Raw genomic sequence first — 22,365 nt, 5'->3', positions numbered from 1 at the left:
GATGTGGTCTACTGTATGACAACAGCATGTTCCAAGTGCTAAAGGTATTTAACATGGATGCCTCATGCCTTATTGCACACTGGAATGAACTTTTATTAGAGAATAAACTAAAGCGCATCTTTTATTAACACTTCCTTACTAGATCATCATCATCTTCATCATGATCATCATTATGATTATCAACATTAGATGGGTTCCCTATTATATGATCAAAGACGCATTTTTTCAAATGCGTCTTGATCGAACTTGAAAGCACAAAATGGCAAAATACCGAAATGGTATATAAGTGTATTTTTTTCCCTGGGAAAGAAATTGCTGAGCCTTCTTCATTATTTTGCCATTTTCGTCACTGTAGTGCGATCTCAAGAGTTGTTATATTAAATTAGGGGGGGGGGCGAAGCCCCCCACTTTATGTAATGTTTTAAAGTTTTTTTTTTCTTTTTTGGAACAACGATTTTTTTTTTCCCCTGGGAAAAAATCGCTGTTCTAAGTGTTTGGGATTGTAAGCTTTCGCTTGCATGGGGTCGATAAATCAAGCACTGTTCACTTTTTTAAGTGTTCGCTGATTTAATATAGACCCCATTAGATGTTGCCATTCAATATCTAAATTCAAGCCTTAGGGAGCTAATTGGTTGTTGTTGCTGTTGTTGTTGTGTCATTCGGCTTTTCCTGGTTAGGGGTTGCCACAGCGGAACTCCGGTCCACTAATGATTGGCAGTAGATTTTTACGAGCCGAGTTGCCAGCTCTGATGCACAACCTTCAATGAAGGTACGCCCATTCACGCATGTCTCGTCTCCACACAGAAGATGCTCTAGCTGAGAATCGAACAGGACAGTGTCTTACTATGAGGCGACAACACTATCGCAGCACCACCACCGCAGTTACTTAGGGATCTAATTGGTAAAAGTTAATAAATGAATTTGCGTAAAGATAATTTAAAGCAGCTATTATATTAACTTCCATGTATTATTTATTTATTGACATTTGATTACTGGGAAAGTCTGACTGGGTAGAAGCCCATTCCAAGGAAAGGCCTGGGGAGAAAACCTGAGATCAAGTTAAAAGTTGTAGTGGGATGATAGCAAAAATCTTTAGCACACACAGCCAAATAATTTAAAGCACCTGCACTTCTGATATCTTTAAAAGGTTCTTTTATCTATACTTTAAGTACTCGTATAACAGATATACGCACAAGGCCTTAGTACAACTACAAAGCATTCTATACACATTACCTGCATTCAATTAACCATGAAGCACTAACCTAATATTATTAATTCTCACCTCAGTAAAACTATGTATTTGAGTAAATACATTGTACTTATGACAAGGACATTTGTTTGAAATATTATATTTCATTATTGGGGCTTTGAATAAAAGCATCTCACTAATCTATCTACATTTGTATATGAAAAGCTAAGACTATTTGTGAAATCTCTCAACTTTTCATTGGAAAGCAAAATAGTCTTAATTTGCATCATTTGTTAAGAAAATCTAGTATATATACAGAAAGGCAACTGGATGGATATTGTATAACAAAATTTATTGCATCTTTTCTGTACCCTCTGAATATATAAGCATGCTGCCAACATTTTCTTGTGCAACCACAAACACTTCAGAATGATAACCTCTCCCCAAAAGATACTGATGTGCATTACTCATCTTCCCAATATAGTCACAACACTGGACAGACTTCTAGATGCTGCAGGTCTGCACTGGTAGCAGGTAAGAATGTGTTGGCAGGAAATAATGTCTAAAAGAACAGCAGAAACCATTTTCTCAGTTTCATCAATGTGACATCTAAAAAATGAGTAATGGCATTGCTAACTGCAGATAATCATCTATGTAGACAATAAAAACAGAAATAAAATTTGAACCATAAATAAAAGTATTAAAACAAAAACAAAATAATGGTGGCATTTGAGGGAACAAAGTGTACTCTGACTGCCATGCCTTTTGTTGGAAAAATAATACATATTAAAAAAATGCAAAGTAGACATGAGGAAAAAATCATGAAAGTTCTCCTTTGTGACACGTGAAACAACATTTTAAGGGCTCCCTGACAAGATATAAACAATATACTGACTTGTTTCGAATGCTGCACTCAGCTTTGATTACAAATGAGTGAAACTTCAGGAACATGAATGACATTCTGAAACAGAACACACACACAAAAAAAGAACTGATACAGAAGGACAAGCCCTTTACATTCTCCATCGTTGGGGCTGCACTCACCACACCCTATTTTTATACAAACGCCAATGTTGTACCATCACAGGGAAAGGGGAAACCCCCCATTACACTAAAAATTAAAATTTTCAGGGAAAAAAAAGCACATCAGCTGTACACAAGTGATCATCACATGCATTTTAATCATTAGTGTTTGGTGAACAAACCTAGCTACCCTTTAAACCTATGTTACTGGTCTTACATGTATGTTTGGTAGCTTGGCTAAAACTAAAGATATATTTCTAAGAGAAGAAATCATCCATCTTCATATATTTCTTAAGAACAGTGCCAAATACGAGTCCTACATTGGGCTGAAATCCCCCTTCCCTGAAAATATCTAACAAGTGGGCTGACCATGCTTTAATGCATTTTGAGAATCCCATACAACAGTGTACCCTGAAAATGTGAGAATAAAACTGCTTTGGGTCTGACACAGTAAGGAAACCCAGAGTTACTCCTCTAGCAAGTAAAATTAGTAAGGTGATATCCATACTTCAGAAGACCAGGGCTCTCTCACTCTTAGATATTTGCTGAGGGTGCTATTTTCAGCATCCACAAGATACCAAGAGCTCTTATCTTCTTCACTAGTCCATAGCAGGTTACCACTTCTGTCACTTTTTATTATCCAATTTGCTCCAACAATGTCTGGCTGTCTTTGGTCTGCAATGGTCTGTTTTTTGCTTGTATGTCTTGACAATTCATCCATTACTTATGTAGAACACTGTAGTTACCAAGGGTGGCTATTGTAATGAGCATACATGACCTTTAACCTTTCCCTTGAACTATAGTATGCTATTTTCTCAATGCCAGCTTGTTAATGTTTTGTATTGTATAATTCTTAGTTAGCATTGCTTTCTCATGCTCAAGAATTCTTTGTGCTCAAAGTGTGGACTTGCTGATGTTGTAGCATGTTACCTTTCTGTGTAAAACATTTGCCACATGTGGCACATTCAAATGGTTTTTGGCCAGTATGGACATACTGATGTTTTACCATGTGACCCTTCTGTGCAAAACATTTGCCACATGTGGCACATTTATAGGGTTTCTGGCCAGTATGGACAAATTGATGGTTCACCAAGCCACTCTTCTGGGTAAATCCTTTACCACAATTGTCACACTTATAAGGTGGTTGTCCATTATGAACATACTGATGGTTTATCATGCTACCTTTTTGGGCAAATCCTTTTCCACATGTGGGACATTTATAGAGTTTCTGGCCACTATGGACATATTGGTGGTTGAGCATACTACTCTTCTGGGTAAATCCTTTACCACATGTGGCACATGTATATGGTTTTTGCCCATTGTGAACAAACTGATGCTGTACCATATTACTTTTACGTGCAAAATTCTTGTCACACATGGCACACTTATAAGGTTTCTGTCCAACATGGGTAAGTTGATGCTCAACTAAACTTTTCTTATGTGCAAAGCATTTATCGCACGTGGTACATTTATAGTTTTTTTTACCTGTGTGTGCATGCCTGTGTTTTACCATGTTACTCCTCTGTGTAAAGCATTTGCCACATGTGGTACATTTATGAGGTTTTTTCCCTGTGTGTACTACCTCATGTTTTACCATGTTACCTTTATGTGTAAAACCTTTACCACACGTAGTGCATGTGAAGGGTTTTTGGTCAAAATGAACATACTGATCACTTATTTTGCAATTCTTCTCTGTGAAAGCCTTATCATTGTGGTCAGTCTGATGTGTTTCCAGACATATGTCATCTTCATAATTCTTGTCACAAGTGAAGCATCTGCATGGCTTCTGGTTAGTGTGGACATATCCAAGTTTTACCATGCTACAGTTCTGTTGAAAATCCTTGTCATAATTTGCACATTTGAGGGGTTTCTGTTTAGAACAGACAGCCTGATGCAGGGGTACACTGTTTTTATCTGAAACATCTTTTTCACCTACTGTATGTTGATACAATTCTTCTTTACTTTTGTTCTGTTCATGTACTACAATGGCATCATTCTGGCTTTTACCACATGGAATGAATTTGACATTTAAGTTGTTACTATGAAATGTGCAATTGTTTAGGTCACTAAGGCATCTCCGCTTTATTTCCCCTCCATTCATTTCCAGCGCAGCTTTCTTGGTGGATTTCCCATTATATTCCATGTAGTTATGGGGCCTAATTCCACTCTGCACAGGGGCATGTCTTATAACACATAATGCCTCTGACAAAGCCTTGTCATTTTCAGAATGAAGACATTTTGTAAGTGATGATCGATGACTCTGACTCTCACCACAGTCTGCATTCCTGCTGACTTAAAAAGAAAACAGTGTATTAGAATATGGTCATTTTCCATGCTGAAGCTTTAATTTCTTGTTTTACATATTAATAGTAAAAGTGGGATGGTACAGTAACCTCACATCATTTTCTAAACTCAAAATTTTAGTAAACCAAAAACTGTATGTTTGATGGTTTTCAATGTACTTCATCGTCTTCATTTTTCTCTACAGAATAAAACAATTCCTCACATCCTCCCCAGCCTCACTTAATCTTTCTATTAGTATTTATTACTAAACATTTTAAACAAACTTGTTTGTTTCTAAAAGATTTGTATTGGTTGTAGCATCAAAAGTCACAAACTATATATCTATCTATCTATATATATATATATATATATATATATATATATATATATATTTAAGTAATTTCATTATACAATTCATAGTTCATTTTGCAGTTCTTGTATAAGTTTATAACACATCCACTTTTGTATAAAATCATTTTACTAACTACTGAACTATGCTGTCCACAAATATAATATTTATTTATATATTATGCATAAAAATCATTCATTTGGTATGGCACCATTGTTATATATTTCCAAAATTGCTTTAGATTTATTTTACAAACTTATTACTTCAATTTCTTTATGGTAGACTTTCGGAAGGAGCAGTAATAATTCTGGTAATTGATGTTGTTTATTTTATCTACTTGCTATAGCTAGTATTATCCAAAAATGAGTGAATACTGCCATTTACATTTCTGCTATTAGAATATTGTATAGGTTCATACTAAGCTAACTGCCCTTGAGAGCCATCTTAAGCCTAGCCAATTAGCCCTTGTGAGACTCAAACCCTGCACTTTGTGCTTGCAAGGCAAGCACCTTAACCATTAGGCCATCCTCCCAACCGTAAAAGCATATTCTTTGTAAGCTTAAAATTTTATATCCATAAAGATGACTGAATGATTATATTTTTTCAAGCTTTGTACATTCAACAAAAATATGTTCCCAATCTACATATACATTTTCATTTCCAGCACATAAAACTGTTTGCGTCTTTTGTGATTCTAGCTATTTTATGTAGGGTATTTGCGATGGTTGTAGTATAATATATCTTCGCATTAACGTTTATCTTTCAAAGTAATTTTTATGTTTTTATTAAGTAGTTCTGTCCAGTAAATATTTACTGATTATGGATCTAATTCTCTTATTTTATACAAATTAGATACTACAGATTTTTTTTTATTACTGGCTGTATGTTATCTCATTATATACTCTAATAATTCTGAATATTCTTTTAAGGTAGATTCTGAAAACTTCCCCAAATATGTATTGTCTTATGGTTTCTGCAGGTAACCAACTCCTTTTGATAAAATATATTTCTCTATTATTTTCTAAGTTTTTAACATTTCATTCATCCATGCAATAAACCTGTATTCATTCTCAAATGGAAATATGGTGACTAACCAGCTTTTTAAGTTAATGCATTTATATATGTAGTCTTTCACAGTCTAGAATACTTTGCAGATATTTAGAGTGAAATTGCTTGTTTATACTATACTGAAAGTAATTTGATATTAATTATCAAAATATGTTAAATAGTACTTCATTTTTGTATCACATTTGTTACAAATACAATAAAAGAAAATAATAATTAGGGGTTGAACTTCAAAGGCATTCCAGTTAACTACATCAAATTAACACGTACTAGCTTGATAAATGTAAAACTCTCCAAAGTACTGACAGATTTTCCTCGCTTTGTAAAATAAACTACATACCACAATCATTTGATTAAAAGAAATACATTTTCAAGAAGCAAACTATTAAAAATAGAGGACTGCCTGCTTATTTCAAGTCCACTACAATTATTATAAATTGACTCCTTATTCCTGAAGTTGTAAGGAACGTAAAAGGCAGCATAAAAGTTCGCTGTTATTAACATTTCTGTTGCACAGCTCTGATGTCCAGGGTTCACTGTTGACTGTGGAATCTGAATATTTTTTTTCACATGTCTCTGGATTTATCCCACATCCAAGAAGCATGAAGCTGCCTGGCTACTCTAGACTAGCAACATGTACTGCATTTATTGTTCTCTTTGTAGCTCTCAGATTAAGGCTAGAAAGATCTGTGAAAGATACAGTCACTCTCCCTTTTAACAACTCAGCAACCAAAAAATAAATAATCATGACTTGTTTTTACTAAAGTGGCTGTCATTGGATATACATGAAATATGAAAAGACCAAAGCCAAGACTAGAACAGCATATTATTGAACAGCTGGCATTGCTACCACAGAGTGTTTGCTTCCCCAGTTCATTTTCTAGTTGGGTGCTTTCTCTGTGCAGTCTGCATATCCTTTTTATGTTCACACAGGTTTTACCAAGGTTCTGGTTTCCTCCCATATTCCAGTGACCTACAGGTAGCTAAAACAATGAAACTGTAATTCCTCTTTGTGTCCGAGATATATTTAAAAGTGTTCATGTGTTCTGTGATGAAATTACATCCAGTCCAGGACCACTTTTCACATCACACTCTAATGTCATGGACTCTAGATGCCAACAATCTTGAAATGGATAAAGCCAATAGTCAACATGAATAGACAGATGATTGGATGGGTGGTACAAGCAAGGATTCTGAAATATTTCAACTATAGCATCCATGGGAGGGGAAAAACTAAAATGTGTGTTAAAAAGGCATATCTTAACATTCATACAAAATATAGTAGATATTTTGAAAGACTAACTCATACAATTAAATGTAATATTAATTCATCAGTGATAAATGGTGCCTTGTTGTACACTGGCAATGTTGCATTAGGGTGTAATAGACTCATAGAAAGGTAGTGGTGGGAACAGAAAATAGAAAACAAGAAATCAGATGAAGAGAGCATGAAAACAAAACTTCACAAACACACTGGACTGTATCAATCATTCATTCTCTGATTTCTGATACAGAAAACTAACAGAAATCTCAGCAAAAGAAATTTATAGATGTATGTGTGTGTGTGAAGGAAGCGACAGTAGATGACATCATTCAGAAAACGATAGTAAGAGCTTTTGGAACTTTACTAGTCACCAGTTCTAAATTTGGATGTTACTTCTCACCACTCACTGCACAACATTGCAACTAATGAAGCCATTTTCTCACAAATGGCCAAGTTTTGGTTAAATCAGTTTCAACAGCTGAGTAGCACCATGAAAGTAAAGCATTTTTTCTTACTGCATTTCCATTTAAATTCCTTATGTCATGACACTATCTGGAAGTAGTTATTTTAACTGTGTGACTTACCAGTTAATGACAGCATATGAAAAGAAGGATATTTCTCTGCATTGCATGAACTACAGTGGAGCTATTAATTATTACTGTTTTTCTTGTTTTTTATATATAAACCATATAAGAGCACTCGTTTAAGCTGGGGAGGGGAATGGTGAAGCTATGAAAGAAAGTACCAAAGAAAACTGCTTGTCAAGGAATTTAGACAAAAATGTTGTATGGGTTCATGTTAGATTTGTCAGGAATGGGAAGGCCTTGTTTCATAATGCTGATTTTGAAACCCTAACAATCAGAAACCATCCCAAGTCAACATAGTAAGATGGCACAGTCTTGGAGATGAGGTACACATGCGGATATGTAATCTCAAAGCTGGTATGTAGAAGTAAGAGGGATGGAGGTAAAGTTTTACATGTAGGATTGATAGCAAGGGGGCTCCCTGGGCTCCCTACTGAAATGTCAGTACTTCTAATGCTGAGTGCCAACACATAAGAAAAAAAAGACCAAAAATGCAGAAGAATAAATATCAAATGATGCTCTTCTTCTCCTCTAAACTTGCATTTTGTAGGGAGGGCAAGCCCCCCAGCACCCCTTGATGTAGGGGGCAAGTACCCCACGTCCCTCTGAACTTATACATGTATACCAACTCCAAGATAGCCACACACTGGAAAAAAGGGAATATTCCAAAAAATGTCCATCTCTGTTTTCGACATTCAGTCTTCATATTTTGTGACTCACTGAAGAGGGTTTCCACATTTCAAATTATTACTTAGTAAGGGTTTTGCTTCCCTGCAAAAAGCTCTTGAGTTTTCCCTTTTATTTAAAATGTTATAGTGTTTTCTGATGACAACATTTTAGAATGCCCAAGATGTTTACTGAGACCTTGCTGCATGTTTCTTCTGTATGATCAACTTTTTTAAAAGTGGGTACTTGCACGGTAGAATTAATATTGCTTTCATGTGTTGTACTTTTAACAGCTAAATGGATATATCATCATATGACCCCCCCATAAAACAGTATTAGGAGCATTCAAGGTGCTCATAGTACTAAGTGAAAACAATGCACCAAATTATAGTTTCCTTCTTATATGATAAATTAAAGAATCCTTTTTAACTAGGCTTACTTTGTACTTTTAAGTATTGGTCACCAGAAAACTACATTTCTAGAAGCATATATACATTAATGCTGTATGCAGCTTCATTATGATCATCTTTTTTTCTGCAGTAACTTTGTTTTACAAAGCACAAATCTGTGAGTTTTTACTTCCACATCCAAACAATGCACCAAATGATATTTGCAGTTATGTAAAATAAAATAAAATTTTCCTCTTGCCTATATATGGCCATTACTTCATACTATTTGGCAGATGGCATTGAGGATTAAATCTGTGAGCTGTTAACAAGCTGCTTCCTTTAGACAACGGATGGATTCAGCTGTCTACTGTTTGAGTCTGAGCAAGACACTTAACCAGACAACGGTGTGGGGCAATTGTGAAACTGAGTTTCTTGACTGCATGCTTAATAACCAAATATGAACCGATTTACCTATCCAATATCACAGAATGCCTGCCAAATAATCAATATTGTAATGCATGGTGGTTTGCCAGCATCATTTTTCTTTTACAGGTGCATTTGCATAGCACATTTAATACAGCCTTGGTCCCCACTGCTGAGTGAAAACATCATTCAGCTGCATAAAGACCATAATTGTGGAGAGTCAAGCTGCACAACAGTAATGGAACAGCAACATATAAACAATGTAGCAAATGATATGTGCAATCAAATCACAACAGTAATGGAACAGCAACATATAAACAATGTAGCAAATGATATGTGCAATCAAATCACAACAGTAATAGAACAGCAACATATAAACAATGTAGCAAATGATATGTGCAATCAAATCACAACAGTAATAGAACAGCAACATATAAACAATGTAGCAAATGATATGTGCAATCAAATCACAACAGTAATGGAACAGCAACATATAAACAATGCAGCAAATGATATGTGCAATCAAATCCCAACAGTAATGGAACAGCAACATATAAACAATATAGAAAATGATATGTGCAATCAAATAAAAAATATGTCTTCTGCATATATATGGGGCTGTTACTAATAACTATCAGTTGTCAGAAAGTGTTGATAGCACCAGGACCATAACTCAATACGTTACTTCAGAGTGAATCTTTTTTCCGCAGTAAAACTTTATATGTGCATTTCCAAAATCACATACAAACACTGCATCAAATGATATTTGGTATCATGTAAAGCAAACTGAAATGGTCCTTTTGCCTATACTTAGCCATTAGTTGTCGCAAACAGGTATCAGAGAACAGAGCTTGCCAGACATTCAGAACCATTCAGAACCATAATGCTCTGTGTTACTTTCCTTTGATCACCTTTTTTATAAGTGCATTAACATAGAAGAATTAACGTGGCCTTCCCATGCTGAGAGAGATAAGGCACACCTCAGCTATCACATAGCCTTGGCATTAGCTCCGGAGATTAAAAATTATGGGTGCATACTTGCACAGCCACTAGGTAAATGCACAGTGTACCCATTGCACTTCTGATGAAAAGCACCAGGTATAAATATCTCCCCTGTGAGTGCTAGGCCTTCAAATCTCAACATCTCACTGCCTCCCTTATGCCACTATGGGGATGAGGCAGTTCAGTGTCGAATTATAGCAATGAAGGACATCAGACTAGTAGAAAGGAGGGGGCAAGAAGCATATAGATGAGACTAAATGGCAAAGTTTGGCCTGAATCATAGTTAAGCTGACTAGGTATGCTGTCCAGGACACCACTGAAGAGCTTAGCCAAATTCCCCAATTAACTTAGGGCAGCTCAGAGTCACACAATAGGTAAATGGAAGTTTAGGGAATCAAACCCTGGACTACTGGAATTAGCACACTAACATTTCATAGACTTAATCCTCTGTGGTAACTCCATGACTTGCATGCTCATGTAATCCAGTCCACAATCATACTTAGCTTTAATTACTGCTTCTGCAGCTCCAGTTTCCGGCTGTCACATCTCTCACATCTTTTGGTGGTAGAACTTTCAAATAAGACGTTGGAAAACTGTGACCTGTGGGAGATGGGAAATGATTAGGATGGGAGAGTGGGATATTAGGAGATGGACATGCTATGATGGGAGCCTAGAAAGTATGGGAAATGGAGCACAATTTTGGAGGTTGTAATATTGGAGAGGCATGACATGGTTAAAGTGGGAGGCTAAGAAATGTTAGAAATGAGTCACAGAATGGAAGGTTGGAATGTGCTGGAATGTGTGAAAAATGTACCTGTTAGAGCCAAAACATGCCAGACAAAAATCTTCATGTCTGGGTAAAGTTTTGAATTAAGTAGTGTATCCTTATTTTGTGGTTACCAAGCACCTTTTATTTTCACAGACGTCTTTAATTTACTTTTACCCATAAGCAAGAAAAAAAATACAAGCAGCAACTTATCCGATGATATACTTACTACTGATACCACCACCAGGAAGCTTCTTCTGCAGCACAGTCCTTCCTCCTCCTCCTGTGTCTTTGCTTTGACCATCCTCATTTATCCAAATTACTAAACATAGATGCTCCATGGGGACAGTATACCCTATAAAACAGAATCAGTAGATATTGTTCAGTTACAAAAATATCTCTTCTGAATTACTACACTATAAGCATTTTCTCATACACAGCTGTTGGACAGTGGTGAAAATATGTAAGAACGGAGAAGCAGTCCATCACAAAAGGTGAGTCATAAAAGACTGGTGATGCGTGGAAACAAATGGTTACTTTTTATACTCAGACTGTCTTGTATGTCTGTGTTCTCTCATCATAAACATTACTACACCAGCTCTTCTGTAAGTTTTATATGCTTGCCCCACTGATTTATCTCTGAGCATATTTTTATTTATTTAACATTTGTTTACTGGGAAAGTCTGACTGGGACGGACCCATTTTCAATGGAGGCCCGGGGAGAAACACTCCAGATGCATGTCTTTGGAATGTGGGAGGAAAGTGGAGCACCAAGAGGTGGTTGGGAGGATGGCCTAATGGTTAAGGTGTTTACCTTACAACCACAAGGTACAGGGTTTGAATCTCACAGGGGATAATTGGCTAGGCTTAAAATGGCTTGCAATGACAGTTAGCCTAGTACTAACCTATGAAACCCATGCAAATGCAGGGAGAACATGCAGGCTCTGCCCAAAATGCACTCCAGCCAAGAATTCAACTGTAGAACCTCTTGCTGTGAGGTGGCAATACTAACCACTGCACCGCCCAATGTAATCTATGTAACATGCCTACTTGAAAAGTGAAGATTCAGAAATATTTTGCACTTCTTATACTCAGACCAGTACATTCTCAATACTGCACTCAGTCATTACTTGTTATCAACCTAATGTTTGTAGTGCACTCCCATAACAAGAGAAAGAATGAGTTATGTATGTAACTAGCAAATGAACAGAAGCAGAGCTGTCCAGATGTTGATTAACATAACCAACTTTCACACAGTTTTCTTATTTTCAGAGGTATATGTAAATAATGCCTTCACTGTGGCTACAATGTAAACCTTTTAGACTAATGACTTAATAAATATACATTTTACTAACAGCGAAACTGATAAATTCCAGAAACTGCTTACTGCCCTCAGTGTGTAAATTGTACTATGTTGCCAAGTTGCCAATCTAATCCTACAGTATTACTTTGAGTTGCAAAGTTTCTCAAGAGAATGATATATATTTTAGACTTTTTTTAACATTTTTTTTCTTGTCTGTCACATATATTGCGTTAAAAGTCTATGATAAAAAAACTTTACTATGATTGTATACAGAAAAGCTGAGAGACCATCTTTCAAACAAGTTTAACTGCCAGCATTATATAAAAACTTTATTAAGAAGTACCAAAAGGGAATTTTATTTTCTATGCATATAACAAGTAGGCATGTCAGCATGTGAGATAATGCATCAATTTCTAAACTGCATCATTTATTAGTGAGTTAAATTAGATTTTTCCCAAAACAGATTCAGTAAATCCAGGTAGGCACCAAACGAATTCAAATAATTCCTTTATTCAGAACCACAGAATGATAACACACAAGCGCTTTCGCTCAGAGGAATTCTGAGCTTTATCAAGCGAAAGCGCTTGTGTGTTAATCATTCTGTGGTTCTGAATAAAGGAATTATTTGAATTCGTTTGGTGCCTACCTGGATTTACTGAATCTGCTTTGGTGAACTTACAACGAGCTGTTCCATTTCCTGGCTTTGTGTGCACTTACTTCCTGGTTTGGTTCTTTGCTGTTTGTTTAAATTAGATTTTTCATATCACCCTATCTTAAGACTCTGGGAAGATTTTGACAGCAAAATTGATTTATAAGATTTGACATTTGGCAGTTGCATCTTGGTATTTATATAAAAAAACAAGGTTTAATATTTGAGATCTGAAATCTGAAATGTTTAAAACTGTAACTCATCCTTTAGGGAAAAGCACCTGACAAGATTAGTCAAGACAAATAGCTGTAACTATCTATTTAAATGTATTTTCGTATTCTGCTACTATGTTATACAGTATAAAAAAGAATGACACAGCAGAGCTAAACCTCCCAATATGGACATGCAAGTTGGCTTTGGTAAGTAATACATTTCAGGGGGGAAGATGTTATATAACTGATGAACTGTTAGATAACTGATGAACGTCTTATTTTCTATGAGCATGCAATATTTACGTGTTTATTTAAATGGATTTTTACATGCATTTTGTAAACTAAAGGCATATAATCTAGTTAGAAGATAGGCCAAGACATCACTGAAAATGTGAATTAATGCACACTGTGAGCATTTTATGCCGACTTGAGCATCACCACTAATACCTGCTCTCAGGAAAAGAATGCAGCTCTATAATGACAGCACTGCTTTTAAACAAGATGTGACAAAAATGTCAACTCATGTTATATACTGTGACAAATGGTACAGAGGATTAAGGCTAGGAGCTGTTAACAAGCTACTTCCTATTGTCCAGGGTTTGATTCCCTCTGCCTCCCTTTGTCTAACTGTGTGACTTTGAGAAAGCACTTAACCACAGAGCGTTTCTGGTCTGATTCTGAAAAAAATAAAACTCCATATGAATCAGTACTCTATCCTGGTTTTAAAATAAATAAAAAATAAGAGGATCCAACATACTTAACAACAATGAAAGCACATGACAAGTTCATGGGGCTCTTATGGAATGGAGCTGAGATCACCCCGTCTTCAAACAGGTGCCTCACCATTACTCCTTGTATATATTTTAATTCACTATAAAAGCTATTAGAATTACACCATTAGTAGGCTCTGCCTTATTAGAGGATGTGTTGCCTTAATTTTCTGTGTGATGCTTAACACTTTTACTTTGACATTTGATGCTTTCATTTAAAAAAGCTGATGCAGAGATGATCAATGGTCTTATGATGAAATTAAATACGAGTGTCTATCTTATCAACCAAAATCAAAGAATCTCATTTTATTTCTAAAACATTTACCAGTATTTTTTAATTATTTAAAGTAGTCAAATTCCAGAAATAAGTATGTCACTTTTGAGAATGCTATCTTTACCTAATGACACCATGTTCTCGTAGTTCTGCATCATCACTTCCCTGTGGAGCTCCTTCTCCTGTTTACTTAACATCTTCCACTCCTCATCTGAAAACTCAACAGCAACATCTTCAAAGCTTTCTGGCACCTGGAATAACAAAATTTGTTTACTTAGCACTGATTTTATTGCACAGTTTGCAAGGATATATGCTGCATCCTTCTTTCATCTTAGTACATGACAAATTCATTGGAAACTCACCTTCAGGGTATGGGCAACCAAACGAGATAAGGACTTTCATTCATTCACTCACTTTCAATCTCTGCGTTACATTACTTAGGGCTTTATGGAAGCCACAGCCTATCCTGGCAACCACCAGACATAAGATAGAAAAAATAATATGCACATGACAACAGTACATTACAGACAGAACTGTTCAATATCTGCTAACACTACAATTTAAATTACTTAGTGTAAGTAGACCTATAGACACACAGAGCACTTAGTGTACCTAGACGTACAGACAAACAGAGCACTTAGTGTACCTAGAACTACAGATATACAGAACACTTAGTGTACCTAGACCTACAGACACACAGAGCACTTAGTGTACCTAGACCTACAGACACAGAGAACTTAGTGTACTTAAACCTACAGACCCAGAACACTTAGTGTACCTAAACCTACAGAGACACAGAGCACTTGGTTGTACCTAGACCTACAGAGCACTTAGTGTACCTAGACCTACAGATATACAGAACACTTAGTGTACCTAGACCTATAGACACACAGAGCACTTAGTGTACCTAGACCTACAGACGCACACAGCACTTAGTCTATCAAGACCTACAGGCACACAGAACACGTAGTGTACCGAGACCTACAGACACACAGAGCACTTGGTGTAACTAGACCTAAAGACACACAGAGCACTTAGTGCACCTAGAACTACAGACACACAGAGGACTTAGTGTACCTAGACCTACAGACACACCAAACACTTAGTGTACCTAGACCTACAGACCGACAGAGCACTTAGTGTACCTAGACCTACAGACACAGAGAACACTTAGTGTACCTAGGTCTATAGACACACAGAAAATCTAGTGTACCCAGACCAAACGACACAGAGAACATTTAGTGTACCTAGACCTCCAGAAACACAAAGCACTTGGTGTACCTAGACCTACAGAAACACAAAACATTTAGCGTACCTAGACGTACAGACACACAGAACACTTAGTGTACCTAGACCTACAGGCACAGAGCACTTAGCGTACCTAGACCTACAGACACACAGAGCACTTAGTGTATCTAGACCTACAGACACACAGAACACATAGTGTACCTAGACCTACAGACACACAGAGCACTTGGTGTAACTAGACCTAAAGACACACAGAGCACTTAGTGTACCTAGACCAACAGACACAGAGAACACTTAGTGTACCTAGGTCTATAGACACACAGAACATTTAGTGTACCTAGACCAACAGACACACAGAACATTTAGTGTAGTTAGACCTACAGAAACACAAAGCACTTAGTGTATCTAGACCTACAGAAACACAGAACATTTAGTGTACCTAGACATACAGACACACAGCACACTTAGTGTACCTAGACCTACAGACACAGAGCACTTAGTGTACCTAGACCTACAGGCACACAGAGCACTTAGTGTATCTAGACCTAAGGACATACAGAACACTTAGTGTACCTAGACATACAGACACACAAAACACTTAGTGTACCTAGACTTACAGACGCACAGAGCACTTAGTGTACCTAGACCTACTGACACAGAAAACTTAGTGTACCTAGACCTACAGATATATAGAGCACTTAGTGTACCTAGACCTACAAACACACAGAACACTTAGTGTACCTAGACATACCGATACACAGAGCACTTAGTGTAACTAGACCTATAGACACACATAATACTTAGTGTACCTAGACCTACAGACAAACAGAGCACTTAGTGTACTTAGACCTACAGACACACAGAGCACTTAGTGTACCTAGACCTACAGACAACAGAGCACTTAGGGTACCTAGACGTACAGACAGAGAACACTTAGTGTACCTAGATCTATAGACACACACAACATTTAGTGTACCTAGACCTACAGACATACAGAACACTTAATGCACCTAGACCTACAGACACAAAGAGCACTTAGTGTACCGAGACCTACAGACACACAAAGCACTTAGTGTACCTAGACCTACAGACACACAGAACACTTGGTGTACCTAGACCTAAAGAAACACAGAGCAATTAGTGTACCTAGACCTACAGACACACACAACACTTAGTCTACCTAGACCTACAGACACAAAGAGCACTTAGTGTACCTAGACCTACAGACACACAGAACACTTAGTGTACCTAGGTCTATAGACACACAGACCATTTAGTGCACCTAGACCTACAGACAGACAGAACACTTAGTGTACCTAGACCTACAGACACACAGAGCACTTAGTGTACCTAGATCTACAGACACACAGAGCACTTAGTGTATCTAGACCTACAGACACACACAGCACTTAGTGTACCTAGACCTACAGACACACAGAACACATAGTATACCTAGACCTACAGACAGACAGAACACTTAGTATACCTAGACCTACAGACAAACAGAGCACTTAGTGTACCTAGACCTACAGACACACAGAAGACTTAGTGTACCTAGGTCTATAGACACACAGAACATTTAGTGTACCTAGACCAACAGACACACAGAACACTTAGTGTACCTAGACCTACAATCACAAAGAGCACTTAGCGTACCTAGACCTACAGACACACAGAGCACTTAGTGCACCTAGACATACAGACACACAGAACACTTAGTGTACCTAGACCTACAGACACACAGAACACTTGGTGTACCTAGACCTAAAGACGCACAGAACACTTAGTGTAAGCAAGACCTACAGACACACAGTGAACTTAGGCTACCTAGACCTACAGACACACAGAGCATGTAGTGTATCTAGACCTACAGACACAGAGCACTTAGTGTACCTAGATCTACAGACATACAGAGCACTGAATGTGCCTAGACTTACAGACACACAGAGCACTTAAGTGTACCTAGACCTACAGATACACAGAGCACTTGGTGTACCTAGACCTACAGACACACAGAACACTTAGTGTAGCTAGACCAACAGATACACACACACAACACTTGGTGTACCTAGACCTACAGACACAGAACACTTAGTGTACCTAGACCTAGAGAAACACAGAGCACTTAGTGTACCTAGACCTACAGACACACAGAGCAATTAGTGTACCTAGACCTACAGACACACAGAGCCCTTTGTGTACCTAGACATACAGACACACAGAGCACTTAGTGTACCTAGAAAGTACAGTTGTGTACCTACCATAAATGTAGATGTTTGAGTGTATTAACTGTTGCAGTCATTACTCTTGGGTTTCCTGCTGGCAGGCTACCCGCAGTCAGCCAGAATTCCAAAGTCTAGGATCAGCGTCGGTTGCTGTCGCCTCTTCCCTGACGTCAGTGTGCCAGGGGTATAAAAGATGCAGCCGACACCATTTTTTTCAGCTTTTCTTGCCCCAGATGTCAGGTGATCCCAAATTGGAAGGCTGAAAAAATATGCCAATAAAAAATGCATGCACAATAATAACATGTCCTTCATCTACAAGCAAATACACCAAACAGATTGTATAGGATAGAGAAGTGCAGATAAGTCCCAGTGAAGAAAAGGGGGATGGTGGGTGGGTAACCTGGACTGCAACAGTAAATACACTCGAACATCTACATTTATGGTAGGTACACAACTGTACTATGTTCATCGTGTTTCACTGTTGCAGTCATTACTCTTGGGTTGAATCCCAAAGCTGAGGAAGGGTGGCTGGGCTAAATAGGATTAGGAGAGGCTATGAGGCCCTGCAGAACTGCAGTGGCAAAGCCTGCTCTGGACTTAGAGTAAAGAGGTAAGTGGTAGTGCTTTGTGAAGGTGTGCACTGAACTCCAAGTTGCAGCCTCTAAGATATCTTTGGTTGGTACTCCTCTGAGGAAGGCTGCTGAAGTGGCTGCTGCTCTGGTGGAATGAAGCCTAATGCCCTTAGGCACTGATTTGCCATGTTGAAGATAGCAGAAATGGATGCAATGGCCTATCCATTTAGAAATAGTCTGTTTTGAGATAGCCTTTCCTTGTGATCCTGCAGCATATGACACTAAAAGTTGTTCAGTCTTTCTGAAAGCTTTACTTCTGTCCAAGTAGAATCGTAACTGTCTGTGTATGTCCAAAGAATGCAGAATTTTCTCACCCTTGTTCTGTGAATTAGGATAAAATGTTGGCAAGTGAATGGTTTGGTTGAGGGCCACACTGGACACCACCTTAGGCATAAATGTATGGTTTGTTCTCAGAGAAACCCTGTCTGGATGAAAAATGATGAAAGGTTCCACAGCTATGAGTGCTTGTAACTCTGAGACTCGTCTTGCAGAGGTTATTGCTAGGAGCAGAGCTGTTTTCCAGGATAAGTATTTTATATCTGCTGTTGATGCTGGCTTGAAAGGAGGCAGTGTGAGTTTTTCCAAAACATAATTGAGGTCCCAGGCCGGAATTGGTTCTCTCCTTGGAGGTTTAATGTTTTTGGCCCCTCTGAGGTACTGCCTTATTAAAGGATGAGAAAAAAGATAGGTGGTTCCGTATTGTAGTGGGCTGAAACGGCAGAGGCATGAATCTTAATAGATGAGAAAGAAAGGTCTTTGTTTAGCATCTCAGTTAGGTATTGCAAAATCTGAGGGATATTTGGTACACACGTGTCAATGCCTTGTTCCTGGTTCCAAGCGCAGAATCTCTTCCATTTTCCTGCATAAGATTTTCTGGTACTGGGCCTCCTGACCTCCAAGATAACATCCATAACAGCTTTTGAAAGAGTAGTGTTCTGAATGGCTACATTATCCACCATGCAGCCAGATTTAAGGTCCTGAGTTGGCTGTGCTGGATCTGATTGTTTTGTTGGGTCAGCATGTGAGAAGTCTGAGGCAGTATCCATGCTGGACTTTGAGACAAGCTCTTTAGGATTGGGTACCAGTGCTGGCGTGGCCAGTCTGGTGCAATCAGTATCATTTTTGGCTTCTCTTGTCTGACCTTTAGGAGTACCCTGGGAAGGAGAGGCAGTGGGGGAAAAGCATATACTGTTAGATTTTTCCAGCTGAAGGATAGGGCGTCCACTTTCCATGCTTGCTTGTGATAAATCCTTGTGCAAAATCTCTGCAATTGGCAGTTGTGAGGGGAGGCAAATAGATCTATGTCTGGGCATCCCCATTTCCTTATTTTCATGCTGAAGACTTGTGGATCCAGTTTCCATTCGTGGGGATCCATGAGGTTTCTGCTTAGTTCGTCTGCCAGAGTATTTGTTTTTCCTGGCAGGAATTGTGCTTGCAGGTGAACTTGAAAAGCCAATGCTGTGTCCCATAAGGTCATTGCTTGTCTGCAGAGGGGGTAGGAATGTGTACCTCCCTGCTTGTTTATGTACCACATAACCGTAGTGTTGTCTGTCTTTATCAGTAATTGTCCTGGATGAAGCAGGTCCTTGAAAGCTGTCAGGGCATTTTGTACAGCTAGCATCTCTTTTTGATTGATGTGAAGATGCATCTGGTTTGCAGGCCATGTGCCCTGAATACATTTTCCTGCCATATGGGCCCCCCAGGCATAATCTGATGCATCCGTTGTCAGTGTCTGTCTGGCTGTGGGTAAACTGAATGGCAGACCCTTGTTGTGGTGACAGGCTTCTGCCCACCATTGAAACTCCTGTTGCAGGCAGGGAATGAGTGCAATTACTGTCTCCAGACTGTGGCAATGCTGAGTCCAAACACTTTTTAGATACCATTGTAGTTTCCTCATATGCAGTCTGGCATATGGAATTAGCAGAAGGCAGGATGCCATGAAACCCAAGGCCTGCAGGATTTTCCTTGCAGATACGTGGGTTTTTGTTGCCAAATTCTTGAAGTAAGTAGCCAGTTGCTTTTGTTTGTCTGGCGTGAGATAAGCCATCTGGGCAGTTGTATTTAGGCTTGCACCCAGGAATATTATCTCTTGAGAGGGCACTAGTTTTGATTTATTTTCATTTACTGTGTACCCTAGGCCAATTAGTAATCTTTTTACAAACGCCAGATGCTTTAGAAGAATGTCTTTGTTCTCTGCTTGAATTAGCCAGTCGTCCAAGTAGGGATATATTTGAATTCCTTTTTGTCTGCAAAACGCAATTACTGGTGCCAGGCATTTTGTGAAGACCCTAGGCGCAGTAGATAAGCCAAAGGGCAGTGCAGAGAATTGATAATGCATTGAGCCAGCTATGAATCTGAGTATCTTCTGCAAGATTGTCTGATTGGGACATGCAGGTATGCCTCTTTTAGGTCCAAAGTTACGAGCCAAGCCTTCTTGCCCAGCATGGGCAGTAGCTGCTGTAGAGTCAACATCTTGAATTTTGGAACTTCCAGAAACGTATTTAGTATTGACAGGTCAAGTATTGATCTCCAGGTTTTGTCCTTTCTGGGTACTAGGAAAAGTCTGGAGTAAAATCCTTGCCCCTGCTCTTGTTGTGGTACTTGCTGAATGGCCCTCATGTCCATGAGGGCTGTAATTTGTTTTTGTGCCTCTGCCCATTGATTGTGTGGCAGGTCTGGCATACCCTTTGACCTTGGTAGAGTGTGGAAATGGAACCTGTAGCCTTGGGACACTATGTTCAGGACCCATTTGTCTTGTGTAATCCTTTGCCAATTTGATGAAAAAAGTGCTAGTTTTCCCCCTAAGGGTGCTGTCAAAGGAAAAGTGCTTGGATCTGGTAGAGGAAAGTCATTGGGACTGTTTCCTGTAAGGTTGTGATTTGTCTTCTCTGCTTTTGGAGGTAGGAGCATCCCATTGTTTAAGCCTGTATGAGCCTTGGGGCTGAGCTCTGCCTCTGGGATGCCTGTATCTGCTTCTTTGTGGTCTATCTGACACTGTAAAGGACCAATTTTTAGAAGGCCAGTTTCTGCTAAATCTGGGTGGCTGTACCTGTAAGAAATCCTTGACTGTCTGCATGGATTTTGCTTTATCCTCCATTTTTTTCAACACCTCTTCTGCTTTAGTACCAAATAAAGTATCATGCTGTAATGGTGCATCTAATAATTTTGCTTTAACATGATCGGGCAGATTTTGTTCCTTTAACCAAGCATTCCTTCTAATAACAGACCCTGTAACAGCAGCCCTGCAAGAGGCCTCCAGTGAATCATAACCACATTGCAAAGTATGCTTTCCCACTTGTTCAGCTGCATGCAATAAATCCTGCAATTCCTTGTTCTCTGAACATTCAGTATTTGTCAACATTTTCTATTTAAGCAGTGACATTAAATATTGCTGATATTTAAGCATATGAAACTGACAATATAAGGCCCTTACAGCCAGGGTAGCAGAAGTGTAGACTTTTTTCCCCCATCTGTCTAGAGCCCTGGAATCCCTATCAGAGGGGACAGGGTTTTTTGCAGTGGAAGCTTTAACCCCCATGGGACCCTAAGATATAGTTTCTGGGTCAGCAGCGGGGTTTTTATACAGGAATTTATGAGAATCTGGGACCCTGTAGTATCTGTCTGGCTTAGCAGGTGAAGAGGGTAGAGAGTCTGGGGACAGGCCAGACTCTGAAAATACATCATCTACAATGTCTAGAACAGGTGGAATAGCAAGGGGTCTGTGCTGAGGAAGTAGAAGAAAGTCTCTGAGCCTTTTCTTAGATTCAGAATAATCTTGGCTATCCCAGTGAAAATGTTCCCTCATGGTATGCAGGGTTTCCCCAAAAGAATAATCCTCAGGAGGAGAGGCTGAAGGCATGGATTTTTCAGCATCAGAATCCTCATAGGGAAGCATTGAGTAATCTTGTTCAGAAGAGGAATCAGAGGAAATAGAAACCTGATCAGAAGAATCATACTCTGTCTCTTGCCTAGGCCTCTTATCAGGAGGGGGATGGGAACCCCTGATCAAAGTAATTAGATCTTCAGTCATTTTGAGCATCTGTTTTTCA

General features: G+C 38.6%; 1 protein-coding gene across 1 annotated transcript in view; it reads right to left on the bottom strand.

Moving 5' to 3' along the window:
- Window positions 1-2,350: 2,350 nt before the first annotated feature.
- The window catches only part of LOC122798683 (gastrula zinc finger protein XlCGF57.1-like), a 155,420-nt gene continuing 135,405 nt past the window's right edge, over window positions 2,351-22,365 (bottom strand). The window contains exons 2-4 of the mRNA XM_044067776.1: window positions 14,336-14,462; window positions 11,233-11,358; window positions 2,351-4,504 (exon numbers count right to left, since the gene is read on the bottom strand). Of these exons, the coding sequence (XP_043923711.1) occupies window positions 3,090-4,504; window positions 11,233-11,358; window positions 14,336-14,462 (1,668 nt within the window). The 3' untranslated portion in view covers window positions 2,351-3,089. The remainder of the gene's footprint in view (window positions 4,505-11,232; window positions 11,359-14,335; window positions 14,463-22,365) is intronic.

This window comes from Protopterus annectens, chromosome 3.part1, assembly GCF_019279795.1.
Source record: "Protopterus annectens isolate FY-2018-M chromosome 3.part1, PAN1.0, whole genome shotgun sequence".
Classification (NCBI taxonomy): domain Eukaryota; kingdom Metazoa; phylum Chordata; order Ceratodontiformes; family Protopteridae; genus Protopterus; species Protopterus annectens.
Note: the sequence above shows the minus strand (reverse complement) of the source record. Positions and strands in the feature narration are given on the sequence as shown.